The sequence below is a fragment of the Amphiprion ocellaris genome, chromosome 15 (genome assembly GCF_022539595.1).
Source record: "Amphiprion ocellaris isolate individual 3 ecotype Okinawa chromosome 15, ASM2253959v1, whole genome shotgun sequence".
In the NCBI taxonomy this organism is placed as follows: Eukaryota; Metazoa; Chordata; class Actinopteri; family Pomacentridae; genus Amphiprion; species Amphiprion ocellaris.
In genome coordinates this window covers 189,675-211,448 of record NC_072780.1, presented here as the reverse complement: position 1 = coordinate 211,448, position 21,774 = coordinate 189,675, and the positions used below count along the sequence as shown (strand labels likewise).

At 39.3% G+C, this 21,774-nt stretch overlaps 1 protein-coding gene across 18 annotated transcripts in view; it reads left to right on the top strand.

The window, feature by feature from the left end:
• The window catches only part of LOC111569233 (regulating synaptic membrane exocytosis protein 2-like), a 62,280-nt gene that overhangs the window by 29,644 nt on the left and 10,862 nt on the right, over positions 1-21,774 (top strand). For 5 of the 18 annotated variants that reach the window (XM_055018168.1, XM_055018169.1, XM_055018162.1 and 2 more), the window contains 16 exons: positions 118-277; positions 539-562; positions 3,551-3,619; positions 4,892-5,027; positions 6,754-6,861; positions 10,375-10,425; positions 10,554-10,616; positions 10,704-10,763; positions 11,074-11,241; positions 13,912-14,021; positions 17,928-17,960; positions 19,040-19,492; positions 19,626-19,667; positions 19,869-19,907; positions 20,563-20,631; positions 21,632-21,658. In XM_055018168.1, coding sequence (XP_054874143.1) covers positions 118-277; positions 539-562; positions 3,551-3,619; positions 4,892-5,027; positions 6,754-6,861; positions 10,375-10,425; positions 10,554-10,616; positions 10,704-10,763; positions 11,074-11,241; positions 13,912-14,021; positions 17,928-17,960; positions 19,040-19,492; positions 19,626-19,667; positions 19,869-19,907; positions 20,563-20,631; positions 21,632-21,658 — 1,612 coding nt within the window. The remainder of the gene's footprint in view (positions 1-117; positions 278-538; positions 563-3,550; positions 3,620-4,891; positions 5,028-6,753; positions 6,862-10,374; positions 10,426-10,553; positions 10,617-10,703; positions 10,764-11,073; positions 11,242-13,911; positions 14,022-17,927; positions 17,961-19,039; positions 19,493-19,625; positions 19,668-19,868; positions 19,908-20,562; positions 20,632-21,631; positions 21,659-21,774) is intronic. The other 13 variants (XM_055018180.1, XM_055018181.1, XM_055018164.1 and 10 more) reach the window with 9 other exon arrangements.

Genomic DNA, 21,774 nt, shown 5'->3' with positions numbered 1-21,774 from the left:
GAATCTGAATCTTACCTTCTTCTTGTTTATTTTCTGGACGTCCTTCTCGTATGTTCTCTGCACATTCTTCCTCTACGTTCCCACATTCATGTTCTCTGTGCGTTCTCCACGTGTCAGGTCCTGATCGAGCTGGAGTCGGCTCTGCTGGACGATCAGCCTCACTGGTACAAACTGCAGCTGCATGACATGTCGTCGGCGCCGCTGCCCAACGCCTCCCCCTACCTGCAGCGGAGGGGAATGCAGGCCGAGCACGCTCCCAGCAGCAGGAGGCTGCAGAGTGAGAAACACACACACACACACACACACACACACACACACACACACACACACACACACACACACACACACACACACACACACACACATATACATCAACATGTTTTACGTTCTATCGTCTTTCTGTTGCTGCATCGGTTTTTAAAGGCCTCTTGTGTGTGTGTTTGTCATTTGTTTATCTTCAGTTTGTCATGTTTTCTTTTTCATTCTTCTGTTTTTGTTCATTTTGTTTTACTTTTACTCTCCAACGATGCTTTGCCAGACAAAGGTTCTTACTATAACTCAGGTAATGACACGTGTGTGTGTGTGTGTGTGTGTGTGTGTGTGTGTGTGTGTGTGTGTGTGTGTGTGTGTGTGTGTGTGTGTGTGTGTGTGTGTGTGTGTGTGTGTGTGCGCCTTTCCCCATCTGATGCTAAGCTAATAGCTAACTGGTATTCAGAATTCACACCTTGTATTAATTTATTGTGGAAAACAGATTTTGTTTTCACAGTAAACAGACCACAAATCAAAAGTTGGGAAGTGCTGATGAAAAATGCCATCCAGCTGCATCATGGGAAATGTAGGATGTTTGGACTAAGCTTCAGGAGCCTGTTGCAGAAAACACTAAGTTTTCTCCTTAAGTCCGACACTTTCTCTGTAGCTGAGGGACTTAAGGGTGTTGGACAGAATCCCTTAACTCTCGTGTCATCCTGCGGGTCAGAATTGACCGGGTTTAAAGTTTGAAAATGTGGAGGGAAAAAAAATTCACGGTTAAACTTCTGATGTCCACATTTTCAACATTTTTGGGAAATCTTCGAACATTTTTTGGTGGAAAAAAAATGTTAAAAATATTTCTTAAGAACGTTCACAAAAAAATGAACCAAAATCCAGCAAATTTTGCTGAATTTTGTTTGATTTTTTATGTGAATGTTCTAAAAGAAAACATTAGAAGTTTTACTGATACGTATGTAATCACTTTAGATGTTTTTAGGATTTTTTGGAAGATTTTTACTAATTTTTTGAAAATAGATTTTTTTCTTGCCAAATTTGGGGGATTTTTTTTTAAGATCAAATTTTTAAGGGAAACTTTTCAGGAATTATTGGAATTTTCTTCCTGAAGGTTTTGTAAATTTTCAGAAATTTGGGGAAGTTTTTGGAGAATTTTTGGATTTTTTTCAGACAAGGAAACTGTATTTTTTGGTGCCCGTAAATGAGGACAACAGGAGGGTTAAACTGTTTCCTTAGTTAAGGGGAAATTATTACAGTATTTCCTGCAGTGTAAGAGACTGTAGAGCAGAAAAATAACTTGTCAGCTGACAAAGTTATTTCATTTTAAAAACTGCTGTGTTCTACCTTTAGAGAAGTCCAGAACCAGCTGAACAGGAGTAGAATCGCCAAGAAAGTTCTTGGGTAATTGGTAAAATTTCCTGGTGTGTTTTAGGTTCTTTCAGGAGTCTCTGACAGAGTTGGCCTGTGAGGAAGTTGCTCTGTTTGGTGTGTCTTGTCCTCAGTTGCTTTCAGAAGTGTCTTGATGTTGACATAGTTTAACTTCTAGGAACTCTGGAGCTTCAATCCCACTCGGAATGTTTTGTGAGAGCACCAGTTGTCGCCCTTCAGATTGTTGTGAATCTTGCATGACATGTTAACTCACCCTACACCTTTTATTTCCTGCAGTCAGAACCTGTGACTTCTAATACCAATAAAGGCGCTTTTCCACTAGCACCTACTCGGCTCGATTCGTCTGAGGTCGTTTTCCATTACAACTGGATACCACCTCGTCGTGGGTGGAGTCACAAAACATTCACTGTCCTCCAGCATGGTCTGGAATAATGCAGTGGTGAAGTCGAGGCCATTCTTCCTCCTGTTACTCGCCCATCAGTGCTGTAAATGGCGTCCATTTGGCTAAACAACTTCCAACACCTCCGGTTTGACCCACTCTGGCCGTTGTGGTCCTTGATGGACCGATAGTCACTTCTGAGCTTCTTCTGCTTCTTCTGACACTGCTTCATTGTCCTGCTGTATCCGGCCATCCGCTCGGAGACCTCCTGATAAACTTTCTCCGTCCAGCTCCCTCTGGATTCTTTGGTCTGCCACCGAAGACAGAAAAGTCTTGTTTCTTATTTTCCCTTGTACAGGTCTGGTGTGTTATCACTCCCTGTCAAATCAGTGGCCTGCACTCTGTAGACATCACATTATCGGCTCCACTCAGCTCGATGGGAACCCCGGCAGAGTAGGTACTAAAATAGTATCTGGTACCAGGTACTACGTCCTGATGGAAAACCTCACAAACCGAGTAGAGTCGAGCCGAGTAGGTGCTGGTGGAAAAGCGCCATTAGATACAACATTTTCAACTATTACAGCTGTAAATTATGTTCAGGGAGGCAGTTTTGGATGTTTTTGAAAATAACTTTTAAAAAATGTTATGCATTTTTTAGGGTGTTTCTTCTGCTGTAGTGAAAACATTTTTTTTATTTGACCAGGTAAAAATGTTTGAGAACCAGAGGAACAAATACACATGTAAACTACAGACACAAACAGACATATAAACATAAGAACAAAAGTAAAAAAGTAAGAAGCATGGTAGCTTATGCATGTGAGTGAAAAAAAAATGTACATGAGGTGTAGAAAGTGTGTGTATATATAAGTAAAGTCCAAAGTGATCAGCAGGAGCAACAGTCAACTAGAATCTGTTGCAGTTGAAGCTTGAAGGTGGTGAGAGGAGTCAAAGATGAAAGTTTGATGGTGTTTTGTGAGGAGTTCCAGTCGTTAGCTGCTGCAAAGCAGAAGGAGTTACGGCCAAAAATAGTAGAAGTACTGGGGATGATGAGCTCGATGTATTCACTAGACCTAGTACGAGGGGGAAAGAGAGGACAGGCAGGGAGGTGTCAGAAATATAAATTTTGTGTACTGTTGTGTACACTCCTTCTGAGAAGCTCATCAAGGGTCCTGGATCAAGTGTCACAGGTTCCTGAGGGGATTCTACAAATCCCTATGGAGGTTCTGCAGCTCCGTCATTGTTTACCAGCAGTATTTAAGATGATGAGGTTCTAATAGCAGCACAGTGTCTTCATGCAGGTTTCTCTGAGGATCTTTGTAAGATTTCAGGGAGGTTGACGAGTAAAGTTGAATGATTTTCCCCCTTTAATGTTCATGTGTGAACGGGTTTGTGAAGAAGTTGTTGGGTCTGAGTTTGTTGGATTTGTTGACCGTCCTGTAGAGGATTATAGTCGAGCTGCTTACAGGCTTAAACATCCTCCTTCTCTGTGTCTGTCTCTCTACCTTTCTCTCCCTACAGGGTCTCAGAGGATCAGTGACAGTGAGTTTTCAGATTATGACTGTGAAGACGGCATCGGAGTGGTAGCAGGTGAACTAATATGATGGCTCATTTTCCAAACATTTGTACAGACCTAAACTGCTCTGTAAAGCTGAAGAAGCCCACAGAAATACCATGTTGCTGTAACATATTTAACAACCCAACATGTGAAAGGCAGTTTTAGAAGCTGAGAGCTACGCTGAACCACATTAATGAACACCAGGGTGTTATAGAGTCCTTTGGGTATTTAAGGGTTTGTGATCTGCTCAGCGTTCCAGTCACTTTGCGCCCAACTTACCAGGGTTTACCGCTAAATTCAAAGACAAATTTCTTGACTTTGCGACACACAAAAGGCAGAGACAGACTACTCACCACCACACCACAGTAAGGGTGCAAATGTTGTAAAAAAAATATATCAAAAACTACAGGGATAACCAAGCCTAATATATCAGGGTCATTATATAATTGTGGGACTTTTGTATCATAGTTGACATTTTTGCTGTTTTCAGGCCTAAAATCAACATGGCCGCCTATAACCAAACCCCACATGGCATTTTTACACAAAGATTCTTCTAAAATATTATATATACAATTGAGTAAAATTGAAATTGAAAGTTATTTCTAAAGCTATTGTAGTAAACCTGTTGAGTACTTTATATTGAATAACTCAGAAAGCCTTGGAGTCTGGCCAGTCTTTTCTTTAGGAAGAAATGACATCATGTGTCATGTGGAGCAGGTCATGTGATCTGGAATTAACACATTTCCTTAAGAGGTGTTTTTGTAATTGGGAACTTAGATGAAAGGGATTTCTCGGACACAAATTTCTATATAAAATTTGATATATTGCCGAAAAAGAAATATCTGTCATGATTATCTCAACTTAATAAAAAGAACACAATCAAAACTATTTCGGAATCAGCTCATTTTATTATTGTTTAGCTAATTAGAAGGTGGTTGTTTTTAAATTGGGATGGTTATTTAGTTGATATTTTAGTGACATCCTGTGATTTTTTTTAAATTAATAAATGATTGTTTCCACAATAAATAATTATGGAATTTGTAAAGACACAAAAAATATAATTTTTTTTACTTTTAATAAAAATGTATGCAAGATAGTCCCTCAGTTATATATTGACTTATTAGATCTCAAACAATCCATCCGGGCAAGCCCAAATATGTTACGACACCAGCTCAGGTGCCACTGATTAGTCGGGAGCAGCTGATTGGTTGTTGAGCCTTCTGACACAACCAATCAGAGTTGGTAACACTGGACCTGTAAAAGCTCCTTCAGGGTTGAACTCAAGACTGTTTCACTGTGTCCAGACTACAGACAGAACGGCCGGGACTTCCACAGCTCCAGCCTCTCAGTGCCGGAGCAGGTGATCTCATCCAATCATTGCTCCCGATCCGACATGGTCCGGATGAGGTCACGGTCGCCGAGCCAACCGCCTCCTCAAAGGTGAGCAGCCGTGTGAGATTCAGACGGATCAGACTAAGATACACACAAATATGATGAAACTAGATCATTTAGATTAAGAGATTTGGTGAGATGAGAGAAATAAAATTCAAAGATGAGATGAAAATATATCCAGATTTAATGGGATATGGTTAGATTAGAAAATATTAACCCTCCTGTTGTCCTCATTTACAGGCACCAAAAAATATTGTTTCCTTGTCTGAAAAAAATCCAAAAATTCAGCAAAAAAAATCCCCCAAATCTCTGAAAATTTGCAAAACCTTCAGGAAGAAAATTCCAATAATTCCTTACAAGTTTCCCTTAAAAGTTTTTTTTTTTTAAATCCCCCAAATTTGGCAAGAAAATTCTTGTAAATATTTTGAAAAAATGAGTAATAATTTTCCCAAAAAAATCCTACAAATATCTAAAGTCATTCCATATAAGTAAAACTTCTATTTTCTTTAAGAACATTCACATAAAAATCAACCAAAATTCAGCAAAATTCGCTGGATTTGGTTAATTTTTTGTGTGAATGTTCTTAAAGAAACTTTTTTTTTAAAACATTTTTTTCCACCCAAAAATGTTTAAAGATTTCCCAAAAATGTTGGAAATGTGGACATCAGAAGTTTCACTGTGAAAATATTTTTTTCCCACATTTTCAAACTTTAAAACGGGTCAATTTTGACCCGCAGGACGACATGAGGGTTAAATGATAGAAAACTAGGTGATGCCAGATTAGATATGGAAAGTTGACCTTGTTAACATAAATGCTGCTTATTTTATTGAGTGTTTTAGGTGATAGTGTCACCTGTCTAACTACATTCTCTGTTTCATTTAGGTTTTTGTGTCTTTCTTGTTAGATTTGTGCTCACTAAGCATGTACCTAGTCATGATCTGTCTCTGAGATGTTCTGCTAATTAATAATCTTTGTTCAGGGCAAGATAACAGCTTGATCTGCTTTTAATTTCTTATTTCCAGTGTTCCAGACCTTCACACTGTGTTATAGTGGGGTTTGGATACCAGTGTTGTTTTAGTCAGAATATCAGAGAGAGGCAGCTCTGGGTTGGAGGGTTTCGGACTGACCCTGGATTTAACCCTCGTGTCGTCCTGCGGGTCAAACTGACCTGTTCTAAAATTTGAAAATGTGGAAGAAAACTAATAATTTCACAGTGAAACTTCTGATGTCCACATTTTCAACATTTTGGGGAAATTTTTGAACATTTTTGGTGAAAAAAAAGAAATGTTAAAAAAAAAAAAAAAGTTTCTTTCAGAACATTCACAAAAAAATTAACCAAATCCAGCGAATTTCACAGAATTTTGGTTGATTTTTATGTGAATGTTCTTAAAGAAAATAGAAGTTTCACTGATATTTATGTAATCACTTTAGAAATTTTTAGGATTTTTTGGAAGATTATTACTAATTTTTTGAAAATATTTACAAGAATTTTCTTGCCAAATTTGGGGGATTTTTTAAAAATAAAACTTTTAACGGAAACTTTTAAGGAATTATTGGAATTTTCTTCCTGAAGGTTTTGCAAATTTTCTGAAATTTGGGGAAATTTTTTTGCTGAATTTTTGGATTTTTTTCAGACAAGGAAACAATATTTTTTGGTGCCCGTAAATGAGGACAACAGGAGGGTTAAGATCAGTGTTTACCTTCTTCATTTACACTGTCTTCATCTCATCCTGACCACCGTGACCTCTGACCTTTATGACCTCTGGTTGCCAGCGGTAACCCTATGTACCCGCTGTATCGTGAAGACGCCGTGCGGCTGCTGCGAGGCTCAAAACTGAGCCGAGCGTACTCCGACGCCGCCCAGTACAGCAGCCTGGATAGGTAACCATGGTAACACGTGGCAACACCCCTGACCTGGGTCACCTGGACACCAGCCAATCAGCACGCAGTCTGAGCCTTGTTTAATGATGTGATTGGTATTACACATCAATAAATAAATCCACCAATCCTGATCAGTAAAGTCAGATCACACACCTGGCAGGTAAACCCCGCCCCTCTGCTGCTGTTGCACCAATCAAACAACACGCAGCAGAAACTGTGTGAACAGGTGTGAACCAGGACCCAGGGCTGGGCTGGATGTAGTACAGGTGTTGTACACTGTAGTACCAGTTGTAGTACAGTTGCAGTACTGGTTACAGTACAGGTGAAGCACTGGTTGTAGTGTATTTGTGGTAACATTGTAGTAAAGTTGTTGTATAGTATTGTTTTTAGTATAGCTACGGTATAGTTGTAGTACTGACTAGTACAGTTTGGAGTGCTGCATGTAGTATAGTTATACAGTTGTAGTACTTGTAGTGTAGTTATATTACAGTAGTAGCATGGATTGTAGTATAGTTTGTTGTACTGTTGTAGTACAGTTTGTAGTACTGGTTGCAGTATATTTACTACTAGTTGTAGTACAGTTGCAGTACAGGTGAAGTACTGGTTTCAGTACAGCTGTAGTACTGGTTGTAGTATAGTTGTGATAAGGTTGTAGTAAAGTTGTTGTGCAGTGTATGGTATTGTTTTTAGTATAGTCACAGTATCATTGTAGTACAGTTTGGATTACTGCATGTAGTTACAATATGGTTGTACTACTTGTGGTATAATTGTAGTACAGTTATGGTACTGGTTGCACTACAGTTATAGTACAGTCGTAGCATGGATTGTAGTATAGTATGTTGTACTGGTTGTACTTCAGTTGCAGAAGAGCTGCAGTACTGGTGTCAGTACAATTGAAATACTGGTTGTAGTATAGTTACAGCATTGGTTGTAGTATAGTTGTGATAAGGTTGTACTAAAGTTGTACAGTGGATAGTACTGTTTGTAGTATAGTCACAGTAGTAGTTGTAGTAACGCTGCTGTACATTGTATAGTATTGTTTGTAGTATAGTTACAGTATAGTTGTAGTACAGACTGTAGTACAGTTTGGAGTACTGCTTGTAGTATAGTTATAATATGGTTGTAGTACTTGTAGTATAGTCATAGTACAGTCGTAGCATGAACTGTAGTGTAGTTTGCTGTACTGTTGTAGTAGTTTGTAGTACTGGTTGCAGTAGAGTTATAGTACAGTTGGATTACATTTGCACTACTGCTTGCATTATAATTATAGTAGAGTTTGTACTGCTAATTATAGGATAGCGTTACTTTTTACACCGACAAATCAGTAAAGAAAGGATGGTTTAACCTTGCTGACATGTTTCGACTGCAGTCTTCTTCAGAGCGTCATCCGACGTGTGCTGACGTGTCCTTTTTTATCACGTGACCTGTCTGACAGATCTGTCAGAATCTGTCGGATAGGCCACGCCCCCCGCCGTCCAGTGGTCTCCGGAGGATGGAATCCATGGTATTAGAGGGTGTAGGCCCCCTCGTCCCGGTTCATGGAGCAGCTCACCCGCTTCCTGATCTCAATGGCCTCCTTGATCCATCATTTATAATAAATATAATAAACATGTCAGCAAGGTAAAACCATCCTTTCTTTTCTGATTTATCGGTGTAAAAAGTAACGCTATCCTATAATAATAAATGACAAAATGAACAAAATCCAACTATGTACTGCTAGTTGTAGTACAGTTGCAGTACAGCTGCTCTACTGGTTGCAGTACAGTTGAAGTACTGTTTTTAGTATAGTCACAGTACTGGTTGTAGTATAGTTGTAGTAAAATTGTAGTAAATCTGCTGTACAGTGTATAGTATTGTTTGTAGTACAGATTGTAGTACAGTTTGGAGTACTGCGTGTAGTGTAGTTATAGTATGGTTGTAGTATTTGTTGTAGTTATAGTATGTTGTAGTATTTGTTGTAGTATAGTTATAGTATGGTTGTAGTACTTGTAGTATAGTTACAGTACAATTATGGTACTGGTTTGTACTATAGTTATACTACGGTTGTAGCATGTATTGTAGTTTAGTTTGTTGTACTGCAGTTTGTAGTACTGGTTGCACTATTGTTATAGTACAATTGTAGTACAGTTGGACTACTGGTTGTAGTATAGTTCTAGTACAGTTGTAGTACCGGTTGTAGTATAGTTCTAGTACAGTTGGACTATTGGTTGTAGTATAGTTCTAGTATTGTTGGACTACTGGTTGTAGTACAGTTATAGTACAGTTGTAGTACTGGTTGTAGTATAAATTAGTACAATTGTAGTGTAGTTGGCCTACTGGTTGTAGTACAGTTATAGTACAGTTGTAGTACTGGTTATAGTATGGTTCTAGTACAGTTGTAGTACTGGTTGTAGTATAGTTCTAGTATTGTAGTACTGGTTGTAGTACAGTTATCGTACAGTTGTAGTACTGGTTGTAGTATAGTTATAGTACAGTTGTAGTACAGTTACAGTAAAGTTATAGTACAGTTTTAGTACTGGTTATAGTATAGTTCTAGTACAGTTGTAGTACAGTTGGCCTACTGGTTGTAGTACAGTGATAGTACAGTTGTAGTACTGGTTATATTGTAGTTCTAGTACAGTTGTAGTACTGGTTGTAGTATAGTTCTAATATTGTTGTAGTACTGGTTATAGTACAGTTAAAGTACAGTTGTAGTACTGGTTATTGTATAGTTTTAGTACAGTTGTAGTACTGGTTGTAGTACAGTTATAGTACAGTTGTAGTACTGGTTATATTATAGTTCTAGTACAGTTGTAGTACTGGTTATTGTATAGTTCTAGTACAGTTCTAGTACAGTTCTAGTACAGTTGTCGTACTTGTTATATTATAGTTCTAGTACAGTTGTAGTACTGGTTATTGTATAGTTCTAGTACAGTTGTAGTACAGCTATAGTACAGTTGTAGTACTGGTTATATTATAGTTCTAGTACAGTTGTAGTACTGGTTATTGTATAGTTATAGTACAGTTATAGTACAGTTATAGTACAGTTGTAGTACTGGTTATATTATAGTTCTAGTACAGTTGTAGTACTGGTTATATTATAGTTCTAGTACAGTTGTAGTACTGGTTGTAGTATAGTTCTAGTATTGTAGTACTGGTTGTAGTACAGTTATCGTACAGTTGTAGTACTGGTTGTAGTATAGTTATAGTACAGTTGTAGTACAGTTACAGTAAAGTTTTAGTACAGTTGTAGTACTGGTTATATTATAGTTCTAGTACAGTTGTAGTACTGGTTGTAGTATAGTTCTAGTATTGTAGTACTGGTTGTAGTACAGTTATCGTACAGTTGTAGTACTGGTTATAGCATAGTTCTAGTACAGTTGTAGTACAGTTGGCCTACTGGTTGTAGTACAGTGATAGTACTGTTGTAGTACTGGTTATATTATAGTTCTAGTACAGTTGTAGTACTGGTTTTAGTATAGTTATTCTACAGTTGTAGTACTGCTCTGACTGTCTGTCTCTATGTGTATTCAGGAGACCACTGAGGAGAATGTCTGTTGCCAACTCTCTTGATTCCTATGACAGGTATCGTGACTGTAGGAAAAAGAACTGCAATAGTAGTAGCAGTACTAGTAGTAATAGTAGCATTGGCAGCAGTAGTATCTTCAGAGTAAAAGTATTCTCATCTTCATGTGTGTTCTTCTGTGCATAAGATACTTCGGTCCAAATGCCACCTGGACAAACCACATGATGAACGGCCACTGTGAGGACTACAGGTGAGCCCCAGGACTTCTGGGTAGTGTAGTGTTAGAGGACAGGTTCTAGAGCCGGTTCTGATGTTCTGACGTCTCTTTGTTCTCCAGTCAGGACTTCATTCCCGACTTTCCTTACGAGCCAGAAGCCTATGATGAAGAGCTGCTGAGGTAAACAGACAGACGGACAGTTTCACTGACTTTCAGACAGACGGACAGCTGTGGGTGTAGCAAACAGGTGTAGGTGTAGATAGAGGTCAGCCATGCATCATCTCCCATCATCCTTTGCTGCGTCCGCTCTCCCACTGAGGCCTTCTGGGAAATGCAGTGCCAAATTCCAGCACGTTTTCTTCTTCTTCAGCCTCTGGTGCCTTTTTGCTTCCTGATTCACAGCAGCCCGGTCGCCATGGCAATGTGACCAACTAACCCGCCCTTGGGTGCAGTTGGTTGTCATGGTTACAGCTGTCGTGGTGATGTGCAGGTACAGCCGGGGGATGGACCGGAGGGACTACTACAGCCGCTCACGCTCGGCCGACCAGCGAGCGATGGCCGACCGGCCCGTCTACACGCGCTCACGCTCCACCGACCGAGCCGACTCCGCCTACCTTAGATCCGGACGCTCCGCCCCTCCCTCACCTGCCCCGACCAGGTGACCTGCAGCCGTCCAATCAGGAAGCAGCCGCGTCTCCAGCATGATGTCTGACCGCACCCCTTTTCTTTTATATCACAGTGACATCACCAGACTCTCTGTTGGATTAATCTTCGTTTTTTCCTTGCATGTGTTTCATACGTGTTTTCTCATGTTGGTTTGTTTTACAGCATGTTTGTTGTTCGTTGATTTTCCTGCATGAGCTCCTGAGTTTTTTTTTTTTTTTTTTACTTTTTTGAAACTTGATTCTTGGATGTTCAGTTTCCTGCCAGCTAATCTCTAAAAGGCTGTTCACAGAGCTCCATCAAGAACTGAACACCCAGAGAAAACCTAAATGTTTGTACTACAGCTGTCAAAATTTAGCACGAATGTGGATTAATCCATCATCATGATTAATCTGACTAAAAATTGTAACGCAAATAACCCACACAATGACTCAACATCCCTGAAGCTAAATTTCTATAATTATTTATTTTGTGGTGTCTTGATCTTTAAATTTGTATTTAATAAGACATTTTAGGGTCCTAATCTTAATATTTAAATTGATCAGGTAAATTTGTATTCTATATAATATTTTAAATCAGTTGGGTAATTTTTATAGGATATAATTTGTAGGGTCTCATTCTCATTCTTTAACCCTCCTGTTGTCCTCATTTACGGACACCAAAAATTATTGTTTCCTTGTCTGAAAAGAATCCCAAAATTCAGCAAATTCCCCTAATTTCTGAAAATTTGCAAAACCTTCAGGAAGAAAATTCCAATAATTCCTTATGTTTCCCTTAAAAGTTTTTTTTAAAAAAATCCCCCAAATGTGTCAAGAAAATTCTTGTATTTTCAAAAAATGAGTAAAAATCTTCCAAAAAAATCCTAAAAATATCTAAAATGATTTCATATATATCAGTAAAACTTCTATTTTCTTTAAAAACATTCACATAAAAATCTTTTGTGAATGTTCTTAAGAAACATTTTTAACATTTTCCACCAAAAAATGTAAAAAAAATTTTCCCAAAAATGTTGAAAATGTGGGCATCAAAAGTTTCACTGTGAAAATATTTTTTTTTCTCCACATTTTCAAACTTTAAAACGGGTCAATTTGGACCCGCAGGACAACACGAGGATTAATTTAGTCATGCATATATAATATTCCCTTCTTCCTTGAGTCTGTTTGCGTATGCAAAAATGCGATTAATATAGATTAAATTTTTAATTTGATTAATCACAATCAGAATTAATCCACATCAACCCTGTGATTAATCCGATTATACATTTTAATTGTTTGACAGCACTAGTTTGTACAGATTGTGGTCTTATAGATGTTACCAACATTTTCAACATAAAGCTGCAAATTTGTTATTAAAAACTCCCAAACTACAAGATCCTTGCTCAGAGTCACAGAACAATGGAGGCTCCACTCGCTTCACCTGCAGCCTCGATGATAGTGGGAAAAAAAAACATTTTTGCTCATCTACCGTATGTGTCCACTGAATACGTCACTTTCATGCTTTTACTGTCAATGTGAGCAGCTGTGCAATGCACTCTGTAATTCAGGGTCATTCTGCATGACTCCTGAAAGACTTACCAGTGGGTTTTGTTCTCAGAAGCACATTTCAAATCCTTGTTTTATCAAGGATTTGAAATGTGGTATGATGGTTGTGGTATGATGGTTTCAGATGCTAAATCCCGGAGCGGACAGTGAAGAGCTCATCTAATCAGGTGGAATCAGAGTGTAGAGCCTGAATGTTTTCATTCACTAATGAGTCACCCATCAAAAGTCCAAAATTGCCCCCGTGGACCTGAAGCGTTTTGGTTCTCACCTGGCATCAGAAATGCACGGGTGTGACACCGCAGGTTCTGACTGGCTTAACCCTCGTGTCGTCCTGCGGGACAAAACTGACCCGGTTTAAAGTTTGAAAATGTGAAGAAAAAAATACATTTTCACCTGAAAATTTTGATGTCCACATTTTCAACATTTTTGGGAAATTTTTTAACATTTTTTGGTGGAAATAAATGTTAAAAATGTTTCTTAAGAACATTCACAAAATATTTTTATGTGAATTTTCTTAAAGAAAATATTAGAAGTTTTAGTGATATATATGTAATCATTTTAGATATTTTTAGGATTTTTTTTGGAAGATTTTTAATCATTTTTTGAAAATACAAGAATTTTCTTGCCAAATTTGGGGGATTTTTAAAAAATAAAACTTTCAAGGGAATCTTTTCAGGAATTATTGGAATTTTCTTCCTGACAGTTCTGCAAATTTTCAAAAATGTGGGGAATTTTTTTCCTGAATTTTGGGATTTTTTTCAGACAAGGAAACAATATTTTTTGGTGGCCGTAAATGATGACAATAGGAGGGTTAAGACATGCAGCTGTTGCTGCCGTGACAACAAAACATCTGGAATGACTGTAGGTGCACAGTGCCAAACCAGACTCTCTATCTAGATTGTTTGTGCCTTTTTTCCTCTCCTGACTTGATCAAATCAATCCCTGTAACCATGGAGACAGTGGATTGATTGATTGATTGATTGTAGTCAAAGCCCAAATCTACATAAACAAAACATCTGCTTCTAATGACTTTGACCTTTCAGACTCCTCACCTTTGACTTTGGACTTTAGTCTCTTCTTGCCAGGTTGGTGGTTTGACTCCTGTTTTTTTTTTCTTCCAACAGGGCGAACGCTCGAGGTGGTTCCAGCCTCACGAGTCCGACAGGAACACCGATCTGCAGCCGCCGAGGTCGCCAGCTGCCCACCGTCCCACCTAAAGGAGCTCCAGATAGAAGTAAGTACATTACAGACGTTGGACACCTGTCAGGTGACACCTCCCACCGACCAATCAGCTGCTGTGTTTTTATAACCTTCAGACCTTTACATTAAATGGAATGAAATGGTAAAAATGCAGTTTTTCAGAGGTTCAGTTTAAAGATCTTTGACATTCCTGTCTGCAGTAACTAGGAGGCAAAGAGTTCATTCTTCTTCCAGTTAGTTCCTGTTAAAGTGGAGTCATCTAATGTCTTTCCTTGGCTGGTGTTTGTGCTCCAACTGCTGCATTTTGCAAAGTTCATAGTGTGTTTTCAGATTCCCATGAGTATGATGTAAAATTGATGCTGTGGCAGCCTGTGTGCTGGTTCTGGTGTCTCTTTATTTTTTGATTTTTCTAGCGGACGTATTGTTTGAAAGATGAGGATTAAATGGAGAGTATTTCAGTTTGACGTGAACTGAATGAAGATGGTAAATAAACACATTGTAGTATCTTTTCTGGAGGACAGATAGCTGCAGTTTTCAGACGTTACTGTGTATCTATTAGATCAGTTGATTCAAGAATATGATGACTGACTGAACTCATACCTGCTTTTCAACCATACGGAAAAATTATATTGAAATGATAAGAACAAACTCAGAGCTGACTGGTGTTGCCCGTATTCATATGATTTATGAAAATCTTTTGCGGAACATCATGCACAGGTTAGCCTCAGATGATTTGTCATGTTGGTTGTTGGTGTAGCACTTGTTACATTAAAACTATAAATAAATTAGAGATAGACCAGTATCAGAAGGATAGGACGCTCAGAGCCTGAGGTCTGAACATCAATCAAGAGACACAAAACAGAAATAAGTTTGCCAAGAGGTATATAATAAACACACTTAGTGCAGGTTAACTGCACAACAAAAATATGACAGTACAATTAAGGACAAAATAATAAAGCGTGCACAATGACGTAAACAACAGTGCCTGAGTCCAGTCTTTTAGTGTGAGTCGTTGGATCGATCGTTGGGGTCCAATCCAGATGTGTGTGTGTCTTTTACCTGTCCTACCGCACCGTGAGTGCAGTAAATCCCTTTGCAGGAACAATCTTGCTTCTCTCTCAAGTTCTTGTAGGTTGGTTCGCCATCCAGTTAAATGGAATCTCAGTTCTCTGACAGATGAATCCTTTAATGGATGCTCTGCTGGATGTTGGACAAGTCCAGAAATCCACTCTTTACCAAGACCTGACCTACAGACAGGCCATACAACCATATAAAGTGTTATTCACATATCATCATCCAATTAGGCTACACCTTACTTCAACACTTGGCATGAAATACTACCAAGCATCATTATAACCGTTGCTTGAATTCACAAGTTTCAATTAGATCTGTTGTACAACAAACAGCAATTTCTCAAATTCAATTGCATCACAAATCATCACTGTGACATTTTTAACAATATTAACAACATGAATTACCCTAGTTTAGGGTTAGAGATTATTCATTTCCTTCTATAAGGCACACTATGACATTTTACCACACTGCAAACTGCTGAAGCTCGGTATGAAAAAGGTTAACTCTATAGCAAGACAGTATAACTGACTAAATACAGTTAACATCCATCAAACTTAACCTAAGTTATTTACAGTAGCTCAATTACACATTATGACCGTAACAGAGTCATTTTTAACCTCATGGCACTAATACTCACACTTCCACATGCTAAATACGCGGATGGCTAAGCACATTTTACCTCGGTCTAAATGCTAATGCTATTAGCATAGGCCTATGGGATTTCCCATTATATCCGTTAGCATCGCGGCTAGCGCCAGACATTTTTTCACTCGGGAATTTCCTAAACACTAACAACAGATAGCGGACTTTTCTTTACTCACCAATGAATCCGACAACTGTACCCTCAGTCATGGACAGTAAGGTCGAAGTTAACTACTCTTAAATACTCAGTTTGAACAGAGTCTGGCATAGCAGTAACGTGTCCGAAGAATGATCAGCAAGACGATCTTGAAACAACACCGCAAGGGATGCTGGGAGTATCGCTTGGCTGATTAGCGTAGTCCAGCCAACTAGCTCCCCCTAGTGTCAACTTGTGGTAACACTGGTATAAAAACACCACTAATGCAGTTCAACAGCTCCAACCAGCCATCAGTTTTTTTCTTTATAGCCTGGGCTACATTGGGTTGTGAAATTTATACTTGGTTTTTTGGTTTTATGGTTGAACAAAATGCAACTACACCTTCTTTGATGTGGCGTCAGTCAGTACGGAGCTAACTTCAAGTACATTTCTGTTTGTCCTGCCACCAAAACAAATGGATTAATCCTGTTTTGTGTGGCACTTTTTTCCTTGTGAATTAACACCACTAGAACACCTGGATAACATAGACCCACTGTGTATCAGCAAACAGGCAAACTCAGCTCCTGCTCAAGGGCCCCAGAAGATTTGGCATTACTCGATACCATTCCTGACTTTTTTTTTTTTTTTTTAAAGAATTGCAAATTTGTTAATCTCATTTAGGGACTTGGCGTAAAAAAAAAAAGAAAAAGAAAAAAATCTGGTTTTAAGACCTTCATTGGGCAGCAGCTGTTCTAAACTGTCAAAGCTATCTCTCTTTAATTATTCATCTGACAGTTATTTTTAATCAATCAAACTATATTTGTACAGCAGAAGTAATGCATTAAATACAACTCCAAGTGCTAAGCATTAAAACAGCTAAGAAGAGAATAATTGAAATTTTGTATAAAGCAATAAGAACATGAAAGCTGCAAGCAGCGTTGAACAGGTCCTCGCATCCTTGCTGGTCAGCAAATCCAAGCGTGTCCACCAGGTGGTGCTGCGACTGAGAGTGTATTTTGGCCTATTGCTTGTTTGATGGCGAACTACTAAAACTGTCCACCAGGTGGCGCTATCACTGTGACTGTACATTGGTCTATAGAATTCATCAGGGCTGGACTCTGGTCATACATGTAAAGTCCGAAGCAGACTGAAGCGTACAGGCTAGACAGCATTTCCTGTTTCATGGCAAAACGTCAAAATTCCACTAGCTGTCATTTCCACGCCCTCAAACTTTTGTAAAGCATTTTAATAACTTTTGATCACCCATGACTGCCGTATCCCCAAGCGAAATTTCAGCTCTGCTGGGGTTAACCCAATTGAGTTTATAGCTTTAGAAAATGTGCAAAATCGGTCCAAAATCGTCCAAAATGTGAGGCATTATTCAAAATGGCTGACTTCCTATTGGGTTTTGGGCATGGTTGCTATAGACTTTTTTTGTGCATCTTGACAAGTTACAAATGCCTATCAAATTTCATAGCTTTAGGTGACAGCATAGCTGTGGCCGTAGTTCCCGTTTTCTAGGTGGCACTATTGAGACATTTTGGGTCACACCTATGCAGATCCCCCAAAATATCAAATTTTTCGCCAGTCCTGATGTGTGGTAATTTTCACACGTTTTCAAATATTTTTAGGCCGCCAAATTTGAGATCGTTATGCTGTCTCTGTAAATGAAAAAACCCATGGGTTTTAATAGGGTGTTCGCACCATTTGGTACTTGGACTCTAAATAAAGGAATAAGAAATTACAGTTTAAATACAAGTTGAAAATGTACGTTACATAAAAGCCAGGCTTTTACAGATACCTACACTCTCTGGACCTCTCATTCTCTTTCATGTGTTCACACTGGATACAGTGGTAAAAGTTGCTCTTTGAAGATAGGCTTTCAAATGTCTTGTTTCATTGTAGAGATCTTGAGTTTGCTGTCACACAACACTGAAACGAGCAAATATTCCTCTTTGAACTGACCTTACCACTGGGGTCAACAGCGGCTCCTTTGGGCCCTCTATATTTGAGCATCATAGAGTAGACTTTATCTCCAGCCAGGCCCCTGAGGGTCACAGCAGTCTAACACTGAGTTGTGTCTTTCAGATGGAGGAGAACCCTCTGACTTTGTGGACTCAGGTATTGATTTAACACCTGTTTACCTGCTTAGAACTAGAACAGTTCTTCCTCTCTGTAGTACTTTAAGAGAACCTTGTAGTGTCTGTAGCCGTAGTCCTGCACTGATTCAGTAAGAGCTGTGGAAGGAAACACTGCTTCATGCTGTGGGTAATTCTTGAACATGGAGCATTTATTTGAGTTTTTCAGTAACTTTCTAAAGGACTAAAAAGCTCCTTCAACCATATATCTCATAGGAAAACTTAAGGACATCTTATGGAAGATGTTGAGTTTTCTGACATCAAAACATTTGATCGCTACAGATATAGGTACAAGGAAAACTGGCTTTTTCTATCAATGAAAATAATAACAGATGTAATATTCTGTTATGGCATCAGAAACTAGCAGAAATACCTTCCTGTAGGTGTTTTGCATAATTGTCCAACATCTCCGATCTCAGCTTGCTGAAATTTGTCATCACTGTTCTAATAAAATTCTTTAAGTTGCAAGAACTTTTGATGCAAACCTACAACCTACACCAGATTTAAATCTTACAACAGCAGGATTTAAATCTGAGCTTTATCAAGGCCATTCAAAGATTCTCCATTTCTTCATTTCCGATCATTCCTTGTCGGATCTTAGTGTGTAAAGGATCATTGTCCTGTTAAAAGATCCACTTCTGGTTCAGATGGACTCAGATCATCTTCAGGTTTTCACGCTCAATAGCACAAAATAATGACAGTCAAAATTTTAAAGTTCACCTTCTTCTTGAGGGTCACAGATTCCAGATGGATATCTTCTTCTGCATAAATACTGATAAAGGTCTCAATTTGATGAATAGTCCATCTTTCAGCTTATAAAGGCTTCAGATCTGCTGAGAATGCCACAAAAATCTGTGAAGTTTGACTCCTGTGCTGAAACATGTGTGTCAACTAACTTCTGTGGCACGAGCATCAATGTCCTCGGCATTTCCTAGAATTCCTGATGGGTGAAAGTGAAAAAAATGACTAGTTAGCATTTATAAAAGGTCATGTGATCATTCATCATCTCATCTTGTTTTCATGCATCGCTCATCGTCTCATCGTGTCCCTGCTGTCCATCAGTTTTGGCTGCGCCCACCACTGGAGCACCAATGGCAACCATAACCCCTCCCACCCCACATCATCATGCCCCTCCACCTGTTAATCACCAGCCACCTCCTCTTATACGAGTCCAAGCCCCGCACCCTGCATCGGTCCAACCCCATCCACCTCCTGCACTTGCACCTGTACGAGCACCTGCACCTCTACGTGCACCCGCACCTGCAACTGCACCTGCACCCGCACCACCACCCGCACCCGCACCAATACCCGCACCCGCACCAGCAACCGCACCCGCACCAGCAACCGCACCCGCACCCGCACCAGCACCAACACCTGTACCTTCCCCTGCTCAAGCCCTGCCCCCTGCACCTGCTCCTGTCGCTACACAGCTACCCCCTGAACCCACCCAGCCCCCTACACCTGCCCCGACACCTACTCCGACTCCCTCACTAGCGCCGCCCTCACAAACTCCAGGTGTGTACATCACAGGTTTGACGTGTTCAGTCCATGTAGAACCAGTAGAACTCATATCATCATCATCGTTACTGTTCATTCATCCATGTGCTCATCATGCTGACATTCATCACGTCACACCTGTCTATGTCAGAGCCAGACAGACGCTCGGCGACGCCTGGAGGGACTAGAAAAGGCAAGTCTGGTCTCAGATGGATGTGATGATGCGTTCAGGTGATCCTCGCAGTTTGTAAATCTGCTCAGGTGTTGTTGTCCAGGTGTGTCTGGATGATGAACGCTGGGGTTTGCTGGTTTGATGTAAGACGGATCACCTGAACAGAGTCTTGAGTGCTCCCTGTAGTCTGACCAATCACCTCTCTCTGTCTGCATGATGCAGAGGTCACATGGGAGGACCAGCAGAAGAAAACAGCCAATGGTATGGTATTACCTGTTAGCCACACCCACCTGTATGCAGATGGTCTCTAGGTCATGTGACAAGTTGGTGGTGAGATGGTGATTAGGGGAAGTAGAATCAGTTTGGTCTTAAGTCTCTCTATTAGTTCTCCATCTTTCTATCCATCCATCATCCATTATTCCACCCATTATTCATCCATCCATGTATTGATCATAGGATTGGCTATTGTTCCACAGTAATTAGCAGTATTAGTACTATAGTAAATATTGACTGTGTTTGTTAGGACTTCTGTTAGTTGTGTCTTTGTTAGTTAAAAGAATTTATTCCTGATAACTTGTTTGTCAAAGTTCAGATTTTCAAAAAAATCTAAATTGTGCACCAGTAATGAGTACGTCCTTGTGGATTATCACTTACATGTTAAAGTTCAACACCAGAGGAGTTTCTTATATGAGCAATCGAAAACAAATACAAAAGTAGAAACTCGGTGCAACAAAAGTGCCTGTGATCCCCACAATATAGAAAACCTGTGATCACTGAAACAAACCGAGTCCACCTGTGATTTACACTCAGCCTAACTGCATGAACATGTTTATTAAATGAGCTGTGAACACCAGAACCTTCTCAGTTTTGGGCTGTGTCTATCTGCATGTCTGCATCATGGCTCCACATGGAAAAGAATTTCCAGAGGAACTGAAAAATCTGATGACGAGACTTCACAAAAATGGAAAAGGATACAGGAAGATTGGTGAGCAACTAGAAACCAGTGGCAACACAGTCACAGCGGTAATCAGGAGGTATAAAATGAGCCGTTGTGCCACTAATCAGAGCTGCAGTGGTTGGGCTTTTTATTTAATCGCTTCAAACATAATGAAACCATAGAGTAGCTAGAGAATATATAGTATAAAATGTTAGTCGTACAGCAACAACAGTAAAAAAAAAAGTATATGGCTTTTCTAGATAGCATCAAAGCACCTAAAAATTGTCAGATGTTCTAAGAATAATAACCCCTGGATTTATTAGGTTAGAACGGCCCTGATCCAGTTGTAATGTTTCGTACAGTATTATTGTATTCGTCCGATTAGTCCAATGATTAATGTACAATGCTGCCTCCTGCTTGTAGTGTCTTCAGGATGTTTTTTCCACCTTCTATAAAGCCTTTCCTAGTGTCCTAAAACATTGTCAGCAGCTGAAACACATCATTATTTATGACACTTATCAAAACAGGACGGCCAGACTGCTGATAGGCAGTAAGATAGAACGGTGTATCATCTGCATATTGAATGATTTGTGCACTAGTTATGTGATAAAGCTGAAGCATTTGCACAGAGAACAGAGCTGGGCCCAGAATCGCTGACATCACAAACTCTAAGGTATACCATGAGGCTGATAAATGCGGACTATTGTCTTAATATGAACAAATTACAGAAATTAAAAGTCACATGATGTATTCCTTCCTTTTATCAACACAACTGTAATAGGTTTCTGTTGATTACTATGTAAGAAAAAGAACAAATTCAGGAGAAAATTAAACAAATTGTGGCTAATTTGACTTTATTCATAATATGTAATGAGTGAGTCTGAAATCTGTACATTGAACAAACATTTAGTGAAGTCCTTGTACTGCCCCATCCTAAACCCTCGGTGTATTCATCCCTCCATCCGTCTGTTTTGTGTGATTTGAAGAATTTGTGAGTCGTTTCTTGTTGGGTTGATTTTCTTCTTTCATCCATCGTTTTCATTTGAAGGGACGGTGGTACCGGCAAGCACAGAAGGTAGAGACTCTGTTTCTATCTGTTCCATATTTTCTCTCTGAGCTGCTGTGAGTTTTAAACTTTGGTTTCAGTATTTGTTTTGTTTTCATGTCAGGCTGATGTCAGGCTGAAGCTCT